This window comes from Ictidomys tridecemlineatus, chromosome 5 (assembly GCF_052094955.1).
Source record: "Ictidomys tridecemlineatus isolate mIctTri1 chromosome 5, mIctTri1.hap1, whole genome shotgun sequence".
Classification (NCBI taxonomy): domain Eukaryota; kingdom Metazoa; phylum Chordata; class Mammalia; order Rodentia; family Sciuridae; genus Ictidomys; species Ictidomys tridecemlineatus.
The window spans coordinates 151,829,514-151,848,129 of NC_135481.1; the positions used below are offsets into that span (position 1 = coordinate 151,829,514).

Genomic DNA, 18,616 nt, shown 5'->3' on the forward strand with positions numbered 1-18,616 from the left:
CAGGGAGAGGTGTAGCTTTTTTTCTTAGTGTCTCAACTACAGTGATTAGAATGAATACCCATGATATTTCTGGGCACCAGTAATTTATTAGCTTTCTGGAAGTCTGTAGGAGAAGAATTGGAGCCTAAATATCTTAGCAAACCCATTATTTATAGATTTTACATAAAAACAAAAAGGATTTATAAATACATTTGGGAACTGCAAGTTTAATTAGATTCTTTGACACTTAAAATCCTCCTCATAATAACAGTGTGAACTGTTATTGGAGTTGGTAAGAAAGGAGTTGCTTTCTCTTCATTAATGTCAATCATTGGGGTGGCACCCTTTTAGCCCACAGGTCCAGTGTGGCCCCAGCCTAGTTTCCTAAAACAGGGATTTCAGTGCTGTCTTTCTACTGTGCCAGTTTTTTCCTAGCTTTGGAGAGCAGCACTTGGGGGATGCCTGGGTAGCAATATGGACGACAACTTAAAATCTCAGGACAAGCACTTGGGACCATGAGCAGCAGGGCTAGACCCATGGTAGCACCAATAGAGGACTGAAGGGTTGGTGTATCTTTCTTCAACTTCCTGCCTTTCTCTGAGGTATTATTTTAGAAAGCACTACTTAATAAACATGAATCACACCAGTGTTGGGCAGTCTGTCCCAGAGTTGGCTGGAAATAGAAAACACTTTGGGCCAGCTGCTGTGCTTAGGCTACTTTGAGGTCAGCCCTGCCTACTGCTTATGCTTGTGCATCATAATGTGGCCATGATGCCAGGCTGGCACTGACTGCATGACCACACCCACACCCACTCTCAGCCCTGGCTGGCCTCTGACTTCTGTACGGGATCCAATAATGTGGATTTGTTTTCCTATGACCCAGGGTCTAAAGCATGCTGAGCATGTACTCTACCACTGAACTATGCCCCTGCCCCTTACCGTATCACTGATTGCTTTAAACACTCATCTTTCCCTTTTTATTATGTTTGTGTTGAAATATTTGGGAAAGAACAATGTTTCCTTTTGGTTGTTCATATTCTTCTTTATTAAGGAGTGCCAGGAATGCAGGATGACATGAAACCAGGAAATTTAAAGACAGTTAAACATTTTTTTTTTTTGTAGTAGGGATAGAAACTAGGGGTGCTTCACCACTGAGCTACAACCTAGCCTTTTTTATTTTATTTTGAGACAGGGTCTTGCTAAGTTGTTTAGGGCCTAGCCATTCTCCTGACTCATTTTTCTGAGTCAATGTGATTATAGGCATGTGCCTCTGTGCCAGGTGACAAAAACTCTTAATATCTTTTCCTGAGTTACATTTAGTGCTCTCACATCACCGTTATGAAATCCATTCCTCCCCCAGTCTCATTTCTTACAGTTAAGTAATATGTTCCTATAGGTTATTGCTACTAGCTTTCTCTGTTTAGGTGAGATTAGAGGCATCTGCAAACTTAGAAATTTCAGCCTTTGAGATAATTTGTTAACATATCAGTGTTGATTCTGGTAAAAATTCCTCATTTAGGCCCTTTACCACACTTAATGATTTTCAAATGTTAGACTGTATGACTTTGAGGTGAATTGTTAACAGTCTCTGCTATTTCATGTTTTCTGTAACTTTCATTGTCCGTACAAAGAAACCTAATGCCATATTCCATTCTTTTTACCTTTTAACTTATTTTTTTAAATAGTTTTTTTTAGTATTTATTTTTTAGTTATAGATGGACATAATATCTTTATTTTGTTTTTAAGTGGTGCTGAGGATTGAACCTAGTGCCTCACACATGCTAGGTGAGTGCTCTACTACTGAGCTACAGCCCCAACCCCTTAACTTATTTTAAAAAATCAGTTTATTCTGAAAGTTGAATACATCTTAAATTTAATGAAATATATGAAATGAATATTTATTGAGGATAAACAATGTAAAAGAATTACACACACACACACACATACACACACACACACACACACACACACACCCCTACACACACATAAATTGAAAAGGGTTTTTCTAAAATTGTTTTCAGAGTTTTGATTATGTCAAATTAATGTTTTATATTCCATTTTTTTTCTTTTAAATGTAGTGTTTATGCTTCCAGGATAATACCTGATAGTAAGTACTTCAATGAGGTGGTGTCAGTAACAAAATCTTTATTAATTTGAAAAATGCTTTTATTTTGACCTTACCCTTGGATGACAGTTTAGCTGGGCATAGATTTCAAAGTTGATTTCCATGATTACTTTATATAAATTGAAAATGTCACTCTGTTGTTTTCTGGATGCTGTTATATTTTGCCATCTGCTCTCAGGGCAGTTGTTATTCCCTTATAGATAAACTCTGACTCTGTGCTTTTAGGATATTCTTTTTCATAGGGCACAGTGACACACACCTGCCATTAGCTAGTCCCAGCTACTCAGAACGGTGTGAAGTGGGAGGATTCTGAGTTCAAGGCTAGCCCAGGCAATATAGCAAGATCTCTTTTCCAATAAATAAGTAAGTAAATAAATAAATATTTAATGTAGTTAAATATTTAGTTTTTTTAATGTAAACATTTTATTTTATTTTTGTGGTTCTGGAGATTGAACCCATGGACTTGTGCATGCAAGGCATGCACTCTACCAACTAAGTTATATCCCCAGCCTAACATTTTATTTTAAAACTGTATTATATTTTGATAAAACTTACTCTACAATGAGTAAATAGAAGATAATACACTGTTTTCACATACTCTACATTTAGTTTTGTCTGTTAATTTTATCTTACATTAATTAGTGTGTACATTTTGTTAAAATAAATGAATGAATATTGGCATATGTTTTTTTTATGTCCCAGGCACTTCTTGTGTCCTAGTTGTTATCTCCCCTCTTGACTTGGGCATCCCTGAGGCACTCTGTGTCTGCAATGCCCTGGCTCTGATTCATAGTGTTACTGATTAGGCTGAACCCTGTGGGCATGGTGCTAAAGTGGGGCAAGGTAAAGTGACTTATGATCCTGTGTTAGACTTCTATCTCTGTTTCTAGTGGCCAGTGTCTCTGGGCTGTGTTCTCTAGTGGCATCTAGCCTTTCTCCCACTTTAGGCAAGACAGAAATGCTATGGGGTGCTGGAGGGGGCGCGATGCCTTTACCCAGCAAGGTTAAGGCTTTAATACAGCCAAGACTATAGGCCTCTGTTATTGAGACTGCTCTGGGGCATCTATTCACCACGAATACTCCTCCCTTCCTCTTGCTTCAATTGCAGATCCATCATAGGAGTTTCATGGGGTGCCTAGAGGTGAAACCCATGAAATTAGAGGGGCATCCAGAAGACTGGAGCCCTCAGAGTTTTCTACTTCTGTTAAAGTACACACTCAACAGCTGGAGAGTCATCACAATTAGCATGTAAGTATTATCACAGTTTTTTCTATAGCTCCAGAGGCTTCTGTCTCAAGTCAACAGGTGTTGGCTGTGCCTCTGAATTTGCTCTCTCTCCAATTTCAGCGTGACCCTGAAATCTCAGTCCTCCTGGTTCCAAGAAAACACTAATTTTTCAGTTTGTTCAGTTTTTGGTTGTAAGTATGGGAGTAGTTCATTCTAAGCTGGTACATGTTGAAGCTGAAAAGTGGTTGAGCTTTGACTAGTTTTTGGTTCACCCTTACCTTTTTAGAACCTCATACTACATTAATTTGAAGGTTTAATGGTTCAATTCTATAAACTTCTCAACCATTTTCTTCCCTAAATTTTTCCTTCTGTTGTTTTTATATGCATATGAAATGTTTTCATTGTACCCTTTATGTCTTTAAAACATCTTAGTTTCTGTTTATCATTCTGAGCTACATTTCAGATTATTTTATTGTGTCTGTCGTCAGCTTACTGATTATCATTTGTTTTTCCTAACTTGATATTTAACCTGTTCATTGGGTTTTTATTTCAGTTACTAAGTTATTTTTTTAATAATTTCATAGAGCTCATTATTTTTTCAGATCTACTTTCCCCCATCTTCTTTTAGTGTATTTTGATATCTTTAATGTATTTCAGATGTTAATCTACTTATTCATTGTTACCCTCTCATATTTCCCTTGCCTGGATTTATGGAGATTTACTTCTGCTTATTCATTTTCTGTCTCTCGCTTATGAAGAAATTTCACCTACATTTCTCGTTTGAATTTTTGGGAGTTTGCTCTGCTCACTTGGTTTGTTTCTCGTTCGTAGGGAAATTTTCACTTATATTTAACAGCAGGAGCACATAATCACAATTATAGTTTTCTGGGCAATTTTTTAAAATTTCATTTGGTTTGCTTATTTGTTACTACATTCTGGTTGCCTTAGGTTTTACTCATCTGGAACAAGATTTATGCTCTTCAATGACTTGCATAGTTCTCATATATTATATATTATTTATGTTTGAATTCTCCATCAGAAGAAAAACCATGCATTTTCAGGATTATTGTCCATCTTTGTTTCTCTGCTTTTAGCCCAGATGGAAACATACAAACTTCTTTGTTCTTCCAGAGGGCGCTTCGGTATCCCCCTGCTGCCTGGGTGGGGGCTGTTGCCCTCACCTTACCTGCACCTGTGCAGTCAGCTTGTCCTCAGGACAGTGGGCACTGGCCAAACTTGCTCTCTGAATATGCGTGGCCACAACTCTCCCTGCCTCTGCAGCTCTTCCTTAGTCATCTCGTGCACTTATGTTTATCTTGATTTCCCCTTGAATCTTGTTTTTGAGGTTTTCTGTTGCTTTATTGTGAGCTTCAATTTGCATTTTAAAAGTCATTTGATTTCATCCAGCATTTGCAGTTCTGTTAATAGAGCAGTATTCAGGTGAAGGAGTCTACTGTTTTGTGTGTTAATCCCAGAGGACTTAACTAGTGTGCTCTCCACCCACTCTAGTTGTGTCATCTTTGTTTTACCTCCATCTCTAGCCTTTGTCTCATCAACATAATCTATTTGTGATAGTCCTCTGCACAAATTGCAATTACCTCATGCCTTGCCTTCTTGCCAGTAAATCAATTTCTAACTGTGTCTGTTTTGTTTCTTTCTGTTTCTGATTTATTAACTATGTAATAATGTCATTTGGTTTCTCAGTTTATTTAACTCTGCAGTCTTCCTTCATATTCCACTGTCATTTTGTTATCTCTTTTTGAAATTATGTTTAATTTGAACCAAAGTTTATTAAATGACATAGAACAAAGAACTCCTAAGAAGCATGCCTATCTTGTCTGGGTTTTTCCAGGCTATACATGGTATATTGTTGTGCCTGCTGCATGCCTGTTTGCTTCCTTTTAAATATTATTTATTTACAAATACACTTATTTAATTCTTCATTTTTTATTCATAATCATACCATGATCATTAGCAGTCATTCCAATTTTTAAAAAAAATTTTCTCAGGCCTTGTGTGTTTCTTCATTAATTTTTGTTTTCAGTGTTATAATAGGAGTAAATTAATTTACATGTCCTTATTTCCTTATTTGGGATCCTTATTTATTTTTTCTTAGTTTATTAAACAAATGAATCTATATTATTTTTAAAAATTATTATAAATGTTCAAGTAAAATACACCAAATTATACTATGTTCATGTATACCACAATGAATCTGACTTTTATGTGTCATTACAATGGCCTAATAAAATAAAAAATGGTAGTGGTGGGGACCAATAGAGTAAAGGAAGGGGATGAGGGGAAGGAAGGAAATTAGGGAAAGAGGATGTACTGGGAAATGAGGTTGTTCAAATTATATTATGTGCATGTACATATATATCACAGTGGGCCTCGCTATTCATAATTATAATGTACCAATAAAACCGTTAAAAAACATCAGAAAAAGTTACCACTTCTAAATCCTATTTCCAGGGGGAGGAGGAAGGACACAGAAATGTTGGTCAATGAGTATAAGTTGTCATTAGGAGCAAGCAGTTTGGGTGGGGTGGGGTGACTATGGATACTAATAATGCACTGTACATTTAAAAAATTTGGAAAAAAGGTTTTTTTGTTTGTTTTTTTGTTATTGTTGTTTTATTTTTGTTTTCGGTACCAGGGATTGAACCCAGGTGCATTTTACCACTAAGCCACATCCCCAGCCCTTTTTTATATTTTATTTAGAGGCAGGGTCCCACTGAATTTCTTCGGGCCTCACTAAACTGCTGAGGCTTGATTTGAACTTGTGATCCTCCTGCCTTAGCCTCCTGAGCCATTTGGGATTACAGGCTTGGGCCACAATGGTCAGCCAGAAGAAATGTTTTTGATGTTTTTGCCATAAAGAAGTGGTAAATGAGGGACATAGAAATGTTTCACCTGATTTAAACTGCACCATGTATACATGTATTGAAATATCACGCGATATCCCATGAATATGTATAATTTTATGTGTCAGTCATAAAACAAGTTTAAATTTAAAAAAAATATTAGACAAATGAGTCCTGCTTCTAACTTCTGTTCATGTATCTTGTCCCCTCCCATCTGTCCTTTGAGCCCATTTTCTTCTGGTTTCACACCAGGACCTTTGTTGGGATCACTATGTCTCTAGGTCAGTTCTTTGATGGGACATATCATAATTAGGTTTCTAACAGAATTTTTTGGAAGAGCCTGATCTGAGCTACCCAAATCTGTCCCTAAAGCTTTTGTGGGAGGTATGACTCTGTGCAGTTGTTTGCTTTCAGTCCTGTCAGATAGAACTTGTTATGGGCGCCATGTTTGTTGTAGATGGTGCAGGAGATGCCTGCAAACTGATCTAGTCCAGATGATGGCTTAAGCACAGAGGGGAGTTGATTGTTTTTATCCAGGGCTACTTCAGATGAAGCTTGATTCCTGGTCCCCACCGTGTGCCTGGAGATGATTCTCTCCCTGTGTGTCTTGCCTCCACTGTGTTGTCTTCCTGTCACCTCTGCTCTCTAGCTTTGCTAACTGGGGAGGTGTTTCCATCGCTGTTAGTTTCTGCTCTCTGGATCCTCTCCCAGGCTTCATTCCTCCAGATTTGGAACCTGTGGAGGAGGCAAGGGAGCCCTTCCTCTTCAGAAGGAAGCTCTTAGTAGCAGTTAAAAGTATCTGCTTTTAACTCTTCCTCATTTCCTGAGAAGGGTGGGCAGCTCTCTGGAAATGGGCTTTCTCTCTACAGGATCTAAATGGATGCGAGGTAAGGGGACAATTCCCTAGGAGAGCCTTCCTATCCGTGCACGCACAGGCAGCTGGCGTATCTTAGCGATACATCTTTTTCCTTCAATTTGGCATTGAACATTGGGATTCACAGGGGAAGGAAAAATCAGTTGGTATTGCTGGGATCAAGGACCTAACCTCGGAGACACACCTGCCCCAATGTATCTGGCATTTATTCTTCCCAGAAGAGTCATTCAGCCTAATTGGCCAGTTCTTCAGTTTGTTTTTATGTGTCTGTTTTGGGATTATGTCAGTAAGGAATTACACACTGATATGTTGGGAGTGGGAGGGAAGAAAACCTGTGTTATACTTGGGTCTGATTTCTAAAAATCCCTTAAGCCTTTCTGTTTGCATTGTTCCCAAAGAGTTTTTCTAGAGCTATGCAGAATTAACTTTGATAGTTAAAAATAGAATCAAAAAATTAAAATCATTCTGGAGGCAGAAGTTTCCCAAGGATTGCAGTCTCTGTCTCAGTGAGGTTAAATAAGGAAATTGAATCTTGGAAAAGCTCAGGGGCCTCCCCATGTCCATCCAGCCAGAGAGTGGCAAAGCCCAGGTCTGACTGTGATATCTAGACTTTTTACATTGCACTCTAAGACACATACCCTGAGTAGCCTCAAAGTAAGTGCAGGGAGGGAGATGTGATCTGTACTCTGCCAAGGCCAGGCCTGAGGTAAGAGAACCAGGGTGTCAGGAATGCCAGTATCTATGCCAATGACTCTGAAACTTCTAGATTTCAGGACTCCTTTACTTTCTTAAAGATTATTGAGGATGCCCCAAATTTTGCATACATCTGTCAATATTTAACAAGTCAGAAATTAAAACTAAGAAAACTTTTTGAAGTTTATCCATTTAAAAAGACAATAAACTCATTACATGCTAACAGGAAAAGAATTTTATGAAAAAGACACTATATTTTCCCAACATAACACATTTACATGAAGGGGAAATTGTTTTAGTAGTTTGCAAATCTCCTTAATGCCTTACTTAATAGAAGGTAGCTAAACTTTCTTATTTGCTTTTACTGATGATCTACTGTGTTCTGTTGGCTGTGCAGAACTATAAGCAATGCTCATGAGGAAGGAGGGAGAAAGAAGGAAATAATTTCCTGTGAGAAAACAAACTTACTTTCTCTCTCTCTCTCTCCCTCTCTCCCTCCCCTTCTCTCTCTCTTTCTCTGAATTTCTCTCTCTCTCTGAATTTCTCTCTCTCTCTGAATTTCTTTCTTTTTTTTTTTTTTTTTTTGCATTCTGGATCAAACCCAGGCCTCATGCATGCTAAGCATGCCCTCCACCACAGAACTACATCCTGAGTCTCAATGAGAAAGGTTTTGAGTCACTGATCGAAAACAACAGTTCTGCCCTCATCTCAGAAACCCAGGGGTTCCCAGCCTGTGCTTTGAGAACTTCTGCTCTTTACAAATACCAAAGAAAACATTTTTTCCATTATCATAATCAAAGTGCCCATGGTTATGGCATAAGTGTCAGGATGAAATCGTGGGTCAGAACACAATAATTCAGCTAGAAGAATAAGATGTTGGATCTCGGCTTTTACTTTTGAATATAAAAGCTAGGAGTTTATTTTGTTTTGTTCCACAATTGATTATTTAAGCATTCCCTTTTCCCTTCAATTTTAAAGGTAATATATACTTACAACAAAGCTTTCAAACAGAACAGAGGCAAATAAAATTAGTAATTCTCATTATTAAATGAGAAAAAACAATACTTTTAGCTTTGCTGAATTGCCACTAGGCCAAAGTGAGTTACACAGTGTGCACATGCGTGTCCATATATGTATGACATTTACAAGAATAAAATCTCTGTTTAAAGGTTAGCTGTGCCCTGTTCAGGTATCATAGAAATTCTGTTTAGTAAAGTGCTTGTTCATCTTTTGCCCATTTTTTTCTGTTGGATTATCTGCCTTTATTCTTATTGATTTGTAGGAGTTTATTTCTTACTCTATCAGTCTTTTGTCAGACTTAATATGTTGCTGACACAGAAAAAAATCATAGACTCTCAGTTTATTATTCTGTAAAACTAGGATAAAATATGGTTGGTGTAAAGATTAAATTGGATAAAAGAAGCCATCCTTGTTATAAACTATACAGTGCTACAAAAAATGTGAATTTATATCATCCAGTTGTCTTCCCTGCAAGCAAGAATTTAGACATGGTTGGATCTAGTGTTACGTATTTTGTTTTGTTTTGTTTTCCTCAGCATCTACTCAAAAGCAAAGAAAGCAGTGAAATAATGTTGAATAATTCTTTCCATAACTTCCAAAAGAATAGCTGCTGTAAGAATGCAAGATAGCACATTACACATCATCAGAACAGTTGTACTTAAATAAGATACACAATTATTCAGAAAGATTGATTTAAAAAAATGTGTTCATATAAATCAAAGTGTGCTCTTCAGTGAAGTGCTCAAATTAAAAAAGAGTGAGGAGAGTCAGGCCACTTGACTCTGGGGTACGGTGCCACACTGACCTTCTTTGCTTCCATGATAGGCTTGTCCTGAGTCCTCAAGGCAGACAGGAGCATGTTCTTCAGGGAGATCCATGGGCAAGCAGCTGCACAGGGACAGCTGGTAATGCCGAGTGACATTTCATGGATTGAATGGTGTTACCCTTAATACCACTGGCTATAGGAGGCACATAGAGCAGCTGTTAATATTCTCATTTCCATGAAGAGAAGATTGAAGCCCAAAGACTACAAGTGCCTACTGGCTGGGTAACTGAGATTAGACCCAGAGATCCTTCTGCCCACATGGTCTCTGACTCTTCATTGCTGTCCTGCTCAGTGTGGACAGGGCAGTAATAGCCAGATGGTTGATCTGGAATTACTGAAAACAATTTTAAGAGTGCTATGGTCTGAATATCTGTGCCCTCCCCATTCATATGTTGAAATCCTAAGCCACAAGATGATATTGGGTGTGGGGTCCTTGGGAAGTAGTTCAGTCCTGAGAATGGCTCCCTCACAGATTGGACTAGTCCTCTCATAAAAGAGATTCCAGAAAGTCGATTTCACCCCTTTCACCATGTAAAGACACAGGCAGAAGACCACCACTTATGAACCATGAAGCAGGCCCTCACCAGACAGCAGAATTCAATTATACCAGCACCTTGATCTCAGACTTCCATTCTCCAAACTGATAAATAAATTCCTGTTGTTTATAAGCCTCTCAGTTTATATTGTTTTTAAAACATCCTAAACAGGCTAAGACACAGAAACTGCACTGCTTGCCAATTACCAGCCCTGGGGTACCTGTGGGATGCTGTTTTCCACCTGAATAGAGCCTTGGCAAGCTCCCCCATTTTATCTTCCAGGAGCTCAGGAACAATGTTCAATTACCACATTACACATCAGGCCAGCATATTGCCTGAAACAGGAAGTGCTTCATAACATTTGTTGAATGAATGAATGAATGAGCAAACGAATGAATGAAGGAAAACTTGGCTGGACCACAGAGAAAAGGCTTGTGCACTGAGTAAGGGATTTTTGACTTGATCCTTTGTTCAGTGAAGTTGAAAGAGGGTGAACGGATTATGTTTGTGTTCAGAAAGCCCCATGTGGATGTGAGCGGAGGACAAATGTGAGTGTGTACATATGTGTGTATCCATGAGTCAGCATATTGCAGGTGGGAGAAAGTGTGAGACCTTGTCACCCTGTGGGTGCGGCCCTGAGCCAGTGAGGGGAGGAAGGAGATGCATTTGGAGAGTGGAGCCCTGCGACTACAACGGGCTTCCTTTGGAGCCTCAGCAGAGGACCCCCCTTGGCATTGCTGTACTGTCAGGTGGTGGCTGGCTGCTGCTTGTTGTTGATTACAGATTGAAATGCTATTCTTCGGTCCCATGCTGCCACACAGCACAGAAATCCAGTGTCACTCTAATGAGGTTTCCGTTTGGATGCTGGAAAGAAAAAAACCCTTTTAATTAGGTTGGTAGTAATTGAGCTCCCAAACCGCAGAAGCTTTTCTCTCAGGAGAGGAAGACACAAATGCAATTAAAAGAAGAAAAGGCACCTAAATGTGGAACCTTGCTAATTCTAAGTCCATTAAAAACAACAGCTGCTTAATAAGTTGAGGCAGCAGATTCATGTCCTGAAGAGCTTCAGGAATAGGAGACCGAACTGGAACTGAGCACGTGTACAGTTTCAACATATGGCTCCTCGTGTGGAACACGGAGAACTGTGAGCTCTACAACTTTTTACCATGAAAATATATTGGCTTGTGTTGTTTTGGAAAAGGAAATGTCTTTCCTCTGTTGCAGAACTGTCAGTTTCTCCTAAGCATATCCCCTGTCCTGGAACCCTCTGAGATATAGTCCACTGGGAGCAGTATCCTCTCTGTGGTATCTGCCCAACCCCACCCGTCTCACCCTCAAAGGCACTCAGCAGGTGAGCAGCAGGGCACAGGGGCATGGATATGTTAGAGTGTCCCTGCCAACTTCTTACCTGTATACCACATTTTTATTTTAATAAGAAGCAGCATTCAATTCTCATTTGCATCCCTGCCTGCAGACTACACCCTGGCAGATGCTAGGTGCTTTCAATCATTGGGCCTGTTTTTGGTGACTTCGCATTAGTGAACCAGGACAAGTAATTCCTATTACAGGGGAACTTGAGGTCTTAGCTTCCAGGCAAGTCTTCAAGCTAACATTAATAAATACTTTCCCTGGAGAGGGTGTTAGTTGCTAATATATGGAATCCTTTAGGTTGCAGTTGAGAGGATTCAATACTAAAACAACAACATTCTAATATAACTATTATATAAAAGTTGCTCAGTTGCCTCTTTGTGAATTGTTTTTTGTTAGACCCTGCTGGACTTGGCCAGTGATAAAGTACTGCTTGCATCCCAATTGTAAAGGGCAAGTTTGACTAGACTCTTCTTTACATGGTATGTTAGTTCACTTTCCATCACTGTAATAATACCTGAAGTAATCAGCCTACAAAAATAAAAGGTTTATTTTGGTCCATCGTTTTGGAAGTTTCTGTCTGTGATTGGTTGGCCTCTCCCTTTGGGACTGTAGCAAGACAGCTCATTGTGGCAGGAGCATGTGGTAGAGCAGACATGCTCAAGAGCTGCCAGGAATGAAAGAGAGGAAGAGGAAGGGGCTGGAGTCCCACTGTCTGTCCCCTTCAAGAACAATCCCCTAATGACTTAAAGACTGTCTACTAGGCCCCATCTCTTTTTATTTAATTTTTTTTTTAGTTGTAGATGGACACAATAACATTATTTTTTTAAATTTAATTTATTTATGTGGCACTGAGAATAGAACCCAGTGCCTCACACATGCTAGGCAACTGCTCTAACACTGATCCACAACCACAGCCCCTAGGCCCCCACCTCTTAAAAGCTCTAGTACCTTCCATAGCTCTAGGTCTTTGAGGGATACTTATGATCCAAACTGTAGTAGATGCTTGGTGTTTGAACAACGTTGATACACTGTGCTGGGCTCAGTGGCTGATGCACAAACTTGATACCTTGCTGGATCCCCATGCAGAAAGGTATCTTGGAAATGCAGAAAAATGGGTCCTGGAGTCAGACATATCCCAGTGTGAGTGTATTCTTTGTAAAGTTGCCTCACTTTTCTAACCCTTAGTTTACTCAGTTGTGTAGGATTTATTTTGCAGATGTATGGCAGGGGCCTGACATGTTGACTGGCCAGGTAGAGAATATTAGAAGACCCAGACCCACAAGGATGTGGCAGAGCTATAGGCTACAGCATTCTCAACATAGGGTGGGGCTGCTTGACATGGGGCCATGTTTTTTTGGGAGGGAAGCATTGAATATTTATATTTGTTTAAAAGTACATAAATTCTAGCAATAAAACTGCCTTTAAAAATTAAAATTTGCACCCAATTTTTAAAGTATGTAAATTATAAATAAGATAAATAGCACAGTCCTTAGCAGACATCATTTCTGGATGGTAGGGCTGCCCAATTTTAATTTCCTTCTTTATACTCTGCCATCCTTTGTAAGTGCTCTATAATAAATGTGTATTACTTCAGAATGAATAGAAAAGCTTAACTCTGGGGAAATGCTGCTGGCATAGATTTGGAAGTGCTTGGTGCATTCTAATTTGCACATACAACAATGATCCCAATAGTCAAATTTCTACATGAATAATTGTATCATTCCTTCTTTTGTAAAGTACATAAGCTGTATTTATGCTGCTTTTTTTTCTTTTTTCTTCTTTCTTTCTTTCTTTCTTTCTTGTTTTTCTTTTTTAGGATGAGAAGAACCAAGTTTTAACCACCAATATTTGGCTGCAAATGGTAAGTTAAGACAGTGGCATCCTTGCTTCTGTGTCTGCCTATTTATGCTTCTGGGATGCATGTGCTTGATCAGCAGGGAAGGCAGAGGTTCTGTGAGGAAAAGCCCAGGCTGTCACCCCTGACTCTACACCTGCCAACAAGGAATGCTGGAGGTGTCATGCTGCAGACTATAAATGTCTGGCTTAGAGAGTACTTTAGGTTGGCATTGAATATTCAATACTGAATAACAGCAGGGCTTGATGTGTGCTTCTATTGTACTACTGGGTGATCTGGGGACATTTCAAAACCACTTCAGGCAAGAAAAATAATAAGATGCAGGGCAGCATTTAGATGGTTCCAACCTGTGCTGTAGCCACTCCCTAGTGCTCTGCAGCACCTGCGTGTCTTCTGTACCCTCAAGAGATGCATGTTTGACTCAGTCTGAGAGTTTCTGTGCTATAAGTCTTCACATTTCATGCTGTAGTGACTTCTGCAAAAACCTCTAAAGATTATATAGATTGAGCATCCCTAATCTAAAATCCATAGTCTGAAATGCTATGAAATCTGAAACATTTTGCACATGACATTCAAACTCTTTCAGATTTCGGATTTTAAGTTTTTAGGTTTTTCAGTTAGAGATCTTCAACCAGCAAAATCTACACGAATATACCAAAATTCAAAAAAAAACTTCAAAATCTGAAATAGTTCCCAAGTATTTTGGATAAGGGATACTCAATTTGTTTTATATTCCTGGATTTTTAACTTGATATCTGTGATGCTAATCTAAATTCAATTAATTACAGGTGATATCGTGCCATCAAGTTGTATATATTGAAATTCAAACATAAAACTGTTAGTCTTTATTTCACATGGAATCTTAATATCATCATAATAATAATTAACTTTGTGTCCATATCATTTCCTTAAAAAACAATATAAGCAAACCCTTCTTTTGCTGTTTAATGTTTTACATATCCTCTTTTGCTCCTTGCATCTGCATTTCTGTTATGCTTTTCATGCAAGGTTTTATAAATAGTGCAAAATAATTTTGTATTTGAAAGACTTTTATTAATCACTATAACTCATTTTTTTCTCAAATGTAAATGTTTACATAGAAATTATTCCTTCAGACCATAAGTGTTTAAAAAGTTCTTCAGATTTGACTTAATATTGCTATTATTATTGGCACATTTTTATTGGTATAAATTTTAATACATAATAATACTTTTTATATTGGAAATTCATGTCTGTGTCAAGATGGAGGTTTGTTTTAAATTAATTTATGTATCCACAGGTGATTCTGTTATTTCTAGACACAAGAGAACAGAACAATACAGTTGTCATCATGAGTTCTTTAACTTATTTTGTTAATAGATGCAGCAGCATCTTGAGTTGGTAATGAAAGACTTTTGTTAAAAAAATATTATTCAATTCTTTGAACTTCTTCCAGATTTTATGCACAAAATAACATTGTTTCCATCAAATGCATCAGTTGGCAACTTAATTAGTTTCTTCTTCATTTTTATTGAAAGCAAAAAATAAAAGGATTACCCCTCACCTTTTAAATTATTTGTCACTCAGTTTTTTAAGGTAATTCATACACAGAGACAACTGCAGGCGGATCTTTATTGGTTCTTTGTATAGTCTCCCAAGATGAGTTAAGTGAAGAATGCCTTTCTTTGTAAAGTGGAGTGGGGAGGAGAAGTAAAATTGAGGGCCTGTGGTATTCCCAGGTGAGTCTGTGGGAATGCCATGCAGAGCTGAGAGAGAGAAAACAGATCTGCTTAAATCCATTTGCTAAGTGTCCCAGAGGTGCACTAAGCTATGCATGAGACCCCTTGCAGAACCTGCCCATAATGAGTAGGGTGGAGTTTGGGAGTTTTCTCCTGCAGCATTTAAAGCAGTATGTATGCTTCAGTAGGTAGATCCCATCCCTTTTCTTGTGCCCACCTATTCTAGCTTCCTTCCTTTTCCCTGGGATGCATGATTTGTTCCGCCCTGGAAGGCTAGCCCTGCCTCCAGTGGACATGCCCCATCCTCTGGCACCTGCTGAGAGCATCCCTTTAACAGTTGTCCCCACTACCTTTCTCTTCATATGTGTATCTGTGGGGCATTCACATTCATGCCTCTTTCCACAGTCACCCTTGTCTGGGTAGGGTAGATGGCAGTCCCATTATCCATCTGCACAACTCAAAAACCTCAGTGTCACCTTTAACTCTTGTCTTTCACATCTCACATCTGTTTCATTAGCAAATTCTGACATCTCAACATTTTAAACAGATCCAAGATCTAACCACTTCACATCTGGTCTAAACTGGCATCTTGTCTCATCTCCCGTATTGTGGAGTCTCTAGGCCAGTCTTCTGTGCAGTGCTTGCCTCCTCTAATGACGTCTGTTCTCAACATAGCAGGCTGTGTGATCCTTTAAGATACAATGAAGGTTAGTCACATGCCTCTCAGGCTCATCTCTTCAGGGTGTCCTGCCTCCCTGTGGAAATTAAGAGCTAAAGTGCCTTGAAGTCAACTTTGATCACCCCCTGCTTAGACCATCCTTCCTTTCCTATCTTCTCTGTCTTCTTTCCTAGCAGTGTTTCCTGCCCTCTTGATGTAAGTAATGCAAACATTATCCAAATACATGTCCACCTCCGGGCCTTTGCATTTACTGCTGTCTCTGCCTGGAAGGTTCTTAAGAACCAGTTGATTTGCTTGATAACTTCTTATTGGTCTCTTCCTAAACAATTGTTTCAGTATGTCTTCCCTGAGCTCCTGTGTATTGCCCCAAACACTCCCTGCTACTTCCAGCCTACACTGTCCCCACTCTTTTGCAGTTCTAGGGGTTGAACCACAGGACCTTCACATGTTAGGCTAGTGCTCTAACACCTATCTACATACCAGCCCCCACTGTATTCCCTTTACATTGCTTCAATTTTTCTTCCAAAGCACTTCTTACCATCATACATATTTTGTATTCACTGGTGTTTGTTCCTAACCTCCAAAAGTTCCTTGCCTTGCCTCCACTAGCATGTGTGCATCAGGAGAGCAGGGCTCTAGCTAGATTTGTTCACTGTTAGGACCCCTAGCTCCTAACCCACTGCCTTTCCAGAATGGCCTAAGATATTACAATACAACATAAAGCCAACACCTGCATAACATTGGGACACTTCAATATAAGGTAAAGCTCTGGCAACTTGGGGGATGATGCAGATGCTTTCCCCGTGCCCTCTAAGGAACAAAGCTGTTACTGATGTTTTTCTTACAAAATAAGTGCCATGGACAGCTCTCTCTCTCTCTCTCTCTCTGGTGCCCACCTATCTTAGCTCTAAGTTATTGGTTTTCAGCAGAGTATATGATAAGGCAATATTTTAAAGGGTATTGGTTTTCAGGAAAAAATATATCTGGATTATTACTTACTGTATTGAGTTCAGGTGCTCCATAAATAAAAATCTTTGCTTTGGAGGATGTCACCAGAGATCTCTAAATTTCTTTGAAGCCCAGCTTATTTCTAATTAATACTTGCATTTGCAGAAGCATCTGCAGCTTCATTTAAAAAAAGTCTCCTTTACCTACTCAACTTACCTTTGGGAGCACCTAACGTGGAAAATACTGAATGAGGCCATGTGAGGGCACCTAGAAATGTAAGACACAGTTTCCACTCTCAGCCATTTACAATCAGGTTGTGTAATTAACACATTTAAGGAAATGTTAACCACTAAGAGATGATAAATGTTTGAGGAGATGGAAATGCTAATTACTCTGATTTAATCATTACACATTCTATACATGTGTTGAATTATCACACTCCACTCCATAAGTATGTGCAGTTATATGCCAATTAATTTTTTTAAAGTCAGAAGAAAGTAGAAAAGCTTGACATAGCAAGACCAAGTGGTTTCTTAGAAATGTTGCAGGGGACAGACTGATGGAAGGATGGAAGAAGTCAAAGGTGGGAACAATCCTGTTTTATAGTAATGGGATATAGGTGAAGTCCCAGACTCCTCTAAATAGGAAGATCTGGGAGCACTGGCATTCCATCATTAATTGATACTTCTTTTCAGGTGCCTGCCATATTGAAAACCAATTCTCTTATGGCAAGTGCACTTATAAAGCTGAATAATGACATTTATTTGGAATGGTGATGCAGAAACTGTGAAAGTACTCCAACTAAATTTTTAAGGCATCCCAAGAATCTTGGGTTTAAAACAACTCTTAACAGTTCCAAGGTTCAATCCTGTGCCTCTGTGTCCCCGGCTCCTGCTTGGTGCTTCAGTCTAGAAGCCCTGGTGCTCTTATGTGTCACACCATGGACTTGGGAGATTTGGGCAAGAGATCCTTAACCAAGGGCAAGCTTGGAAGCTTCCCCCAAACCATTTCTAAACGGTCCTTGTTTTTGGGTTTCATCATGAGTGATCAGCCTGGCGTAACCTAGCCTGAGTAGTGGACATGTACAGGAACCAAAGCTAGATATTGAAGGCAGAAAGGGCAGAGTACCTGGAAAAGTAGTAATGTGGGCAGGAGGTAAACAGATTCAAGGAAAAGGCTCTGAGTCATGGGTTTTTATTTTCCACAGTTTTATGTTGCTGAATTCCTGTTCTGAAAATCTGAATCCACATAACTTTATCTCTAGGGTATTTAAACTCTGAGGTTAGTTTTCTGCAAATGATAGTTTTCCTACACATGCAAAATGGAAGAGGCAGAAGAATAAAAAATAATTAAATTCTCTTTGACCTAAAGTTTGTTGATTTTATTATCGTTTCTCCCAGTTGTCCTTGATTTTTTTCTGAATTTCAGATTATTCGGATAACCTTAAGGAATATGAAGTTGCTGATCTCTCTATTTACTTCTTCATATTCCTAGGAGGAAGCAGTTGGTATATGGTCTCTGTAACTGTTTTATCACTTTGGGAGGTCTAACAGACCTAATCTGATTTAATATCAGAAGAAATGACAGCAGCCATTTCAGTATCTAAAGAGACACATGAGCCATTCAGAGACTTACATTTGCTTTGTTAAACTCTGTCTTCTTTTGATATCTTGCTCATTCTTCTCTTTAGATTTCCCAGCCTTCTTTTGTTTATTCTCTATTTTTAACCTTCTAATTCTAATTATGGTACTAATTGCATTCAATCATAGAATGTTAGATTGTAAACCAAATTATTTCTAAAATGTTTACCTTTTTAATTTCTGCATTTATTTTCTCTAACACATTAAAACGCAGCACATCAGGGTCATAGTTTAGCCAGCCAGTGACCTGCTTAGGACCTT

General features: G+C 38.8%; 1 protein-coding gene across 3 annotated transcripts in view; it reads left to right on the forward strand.

The window, feature by feature from the left end:
- Nucleotides 1-18,616, forward strand: part of LOC101976251 (neuronal acetylcholine receptor subunit alpha-7) — a 109,213-nt gene that overhangs the window by 37,006 nt on the left and 53,591 nt on the right. The window contains exons 1-2 of one of the 3 annotated variants that reach the window (XM_078051308.1): nt 11,977-11,994; nt 13,332-13,376. In XM_078051308.1, the coding sequence (XP_077907434.1) occupies nt 11,992-11,994; nt 13,332-13,376 (48 nt within the window). In that variant the 5' untranslated portion in view covers nt 11,977-11,991. Of the gene's footprint in view, nt 1-11,976; nt 11,995-13,331; nt 13,377-18,616 lie in introns of those variants that run through there. The other 2 variants (XM_078051307.1, XM_078051309.1) reach the window with 2 other exon arrangements.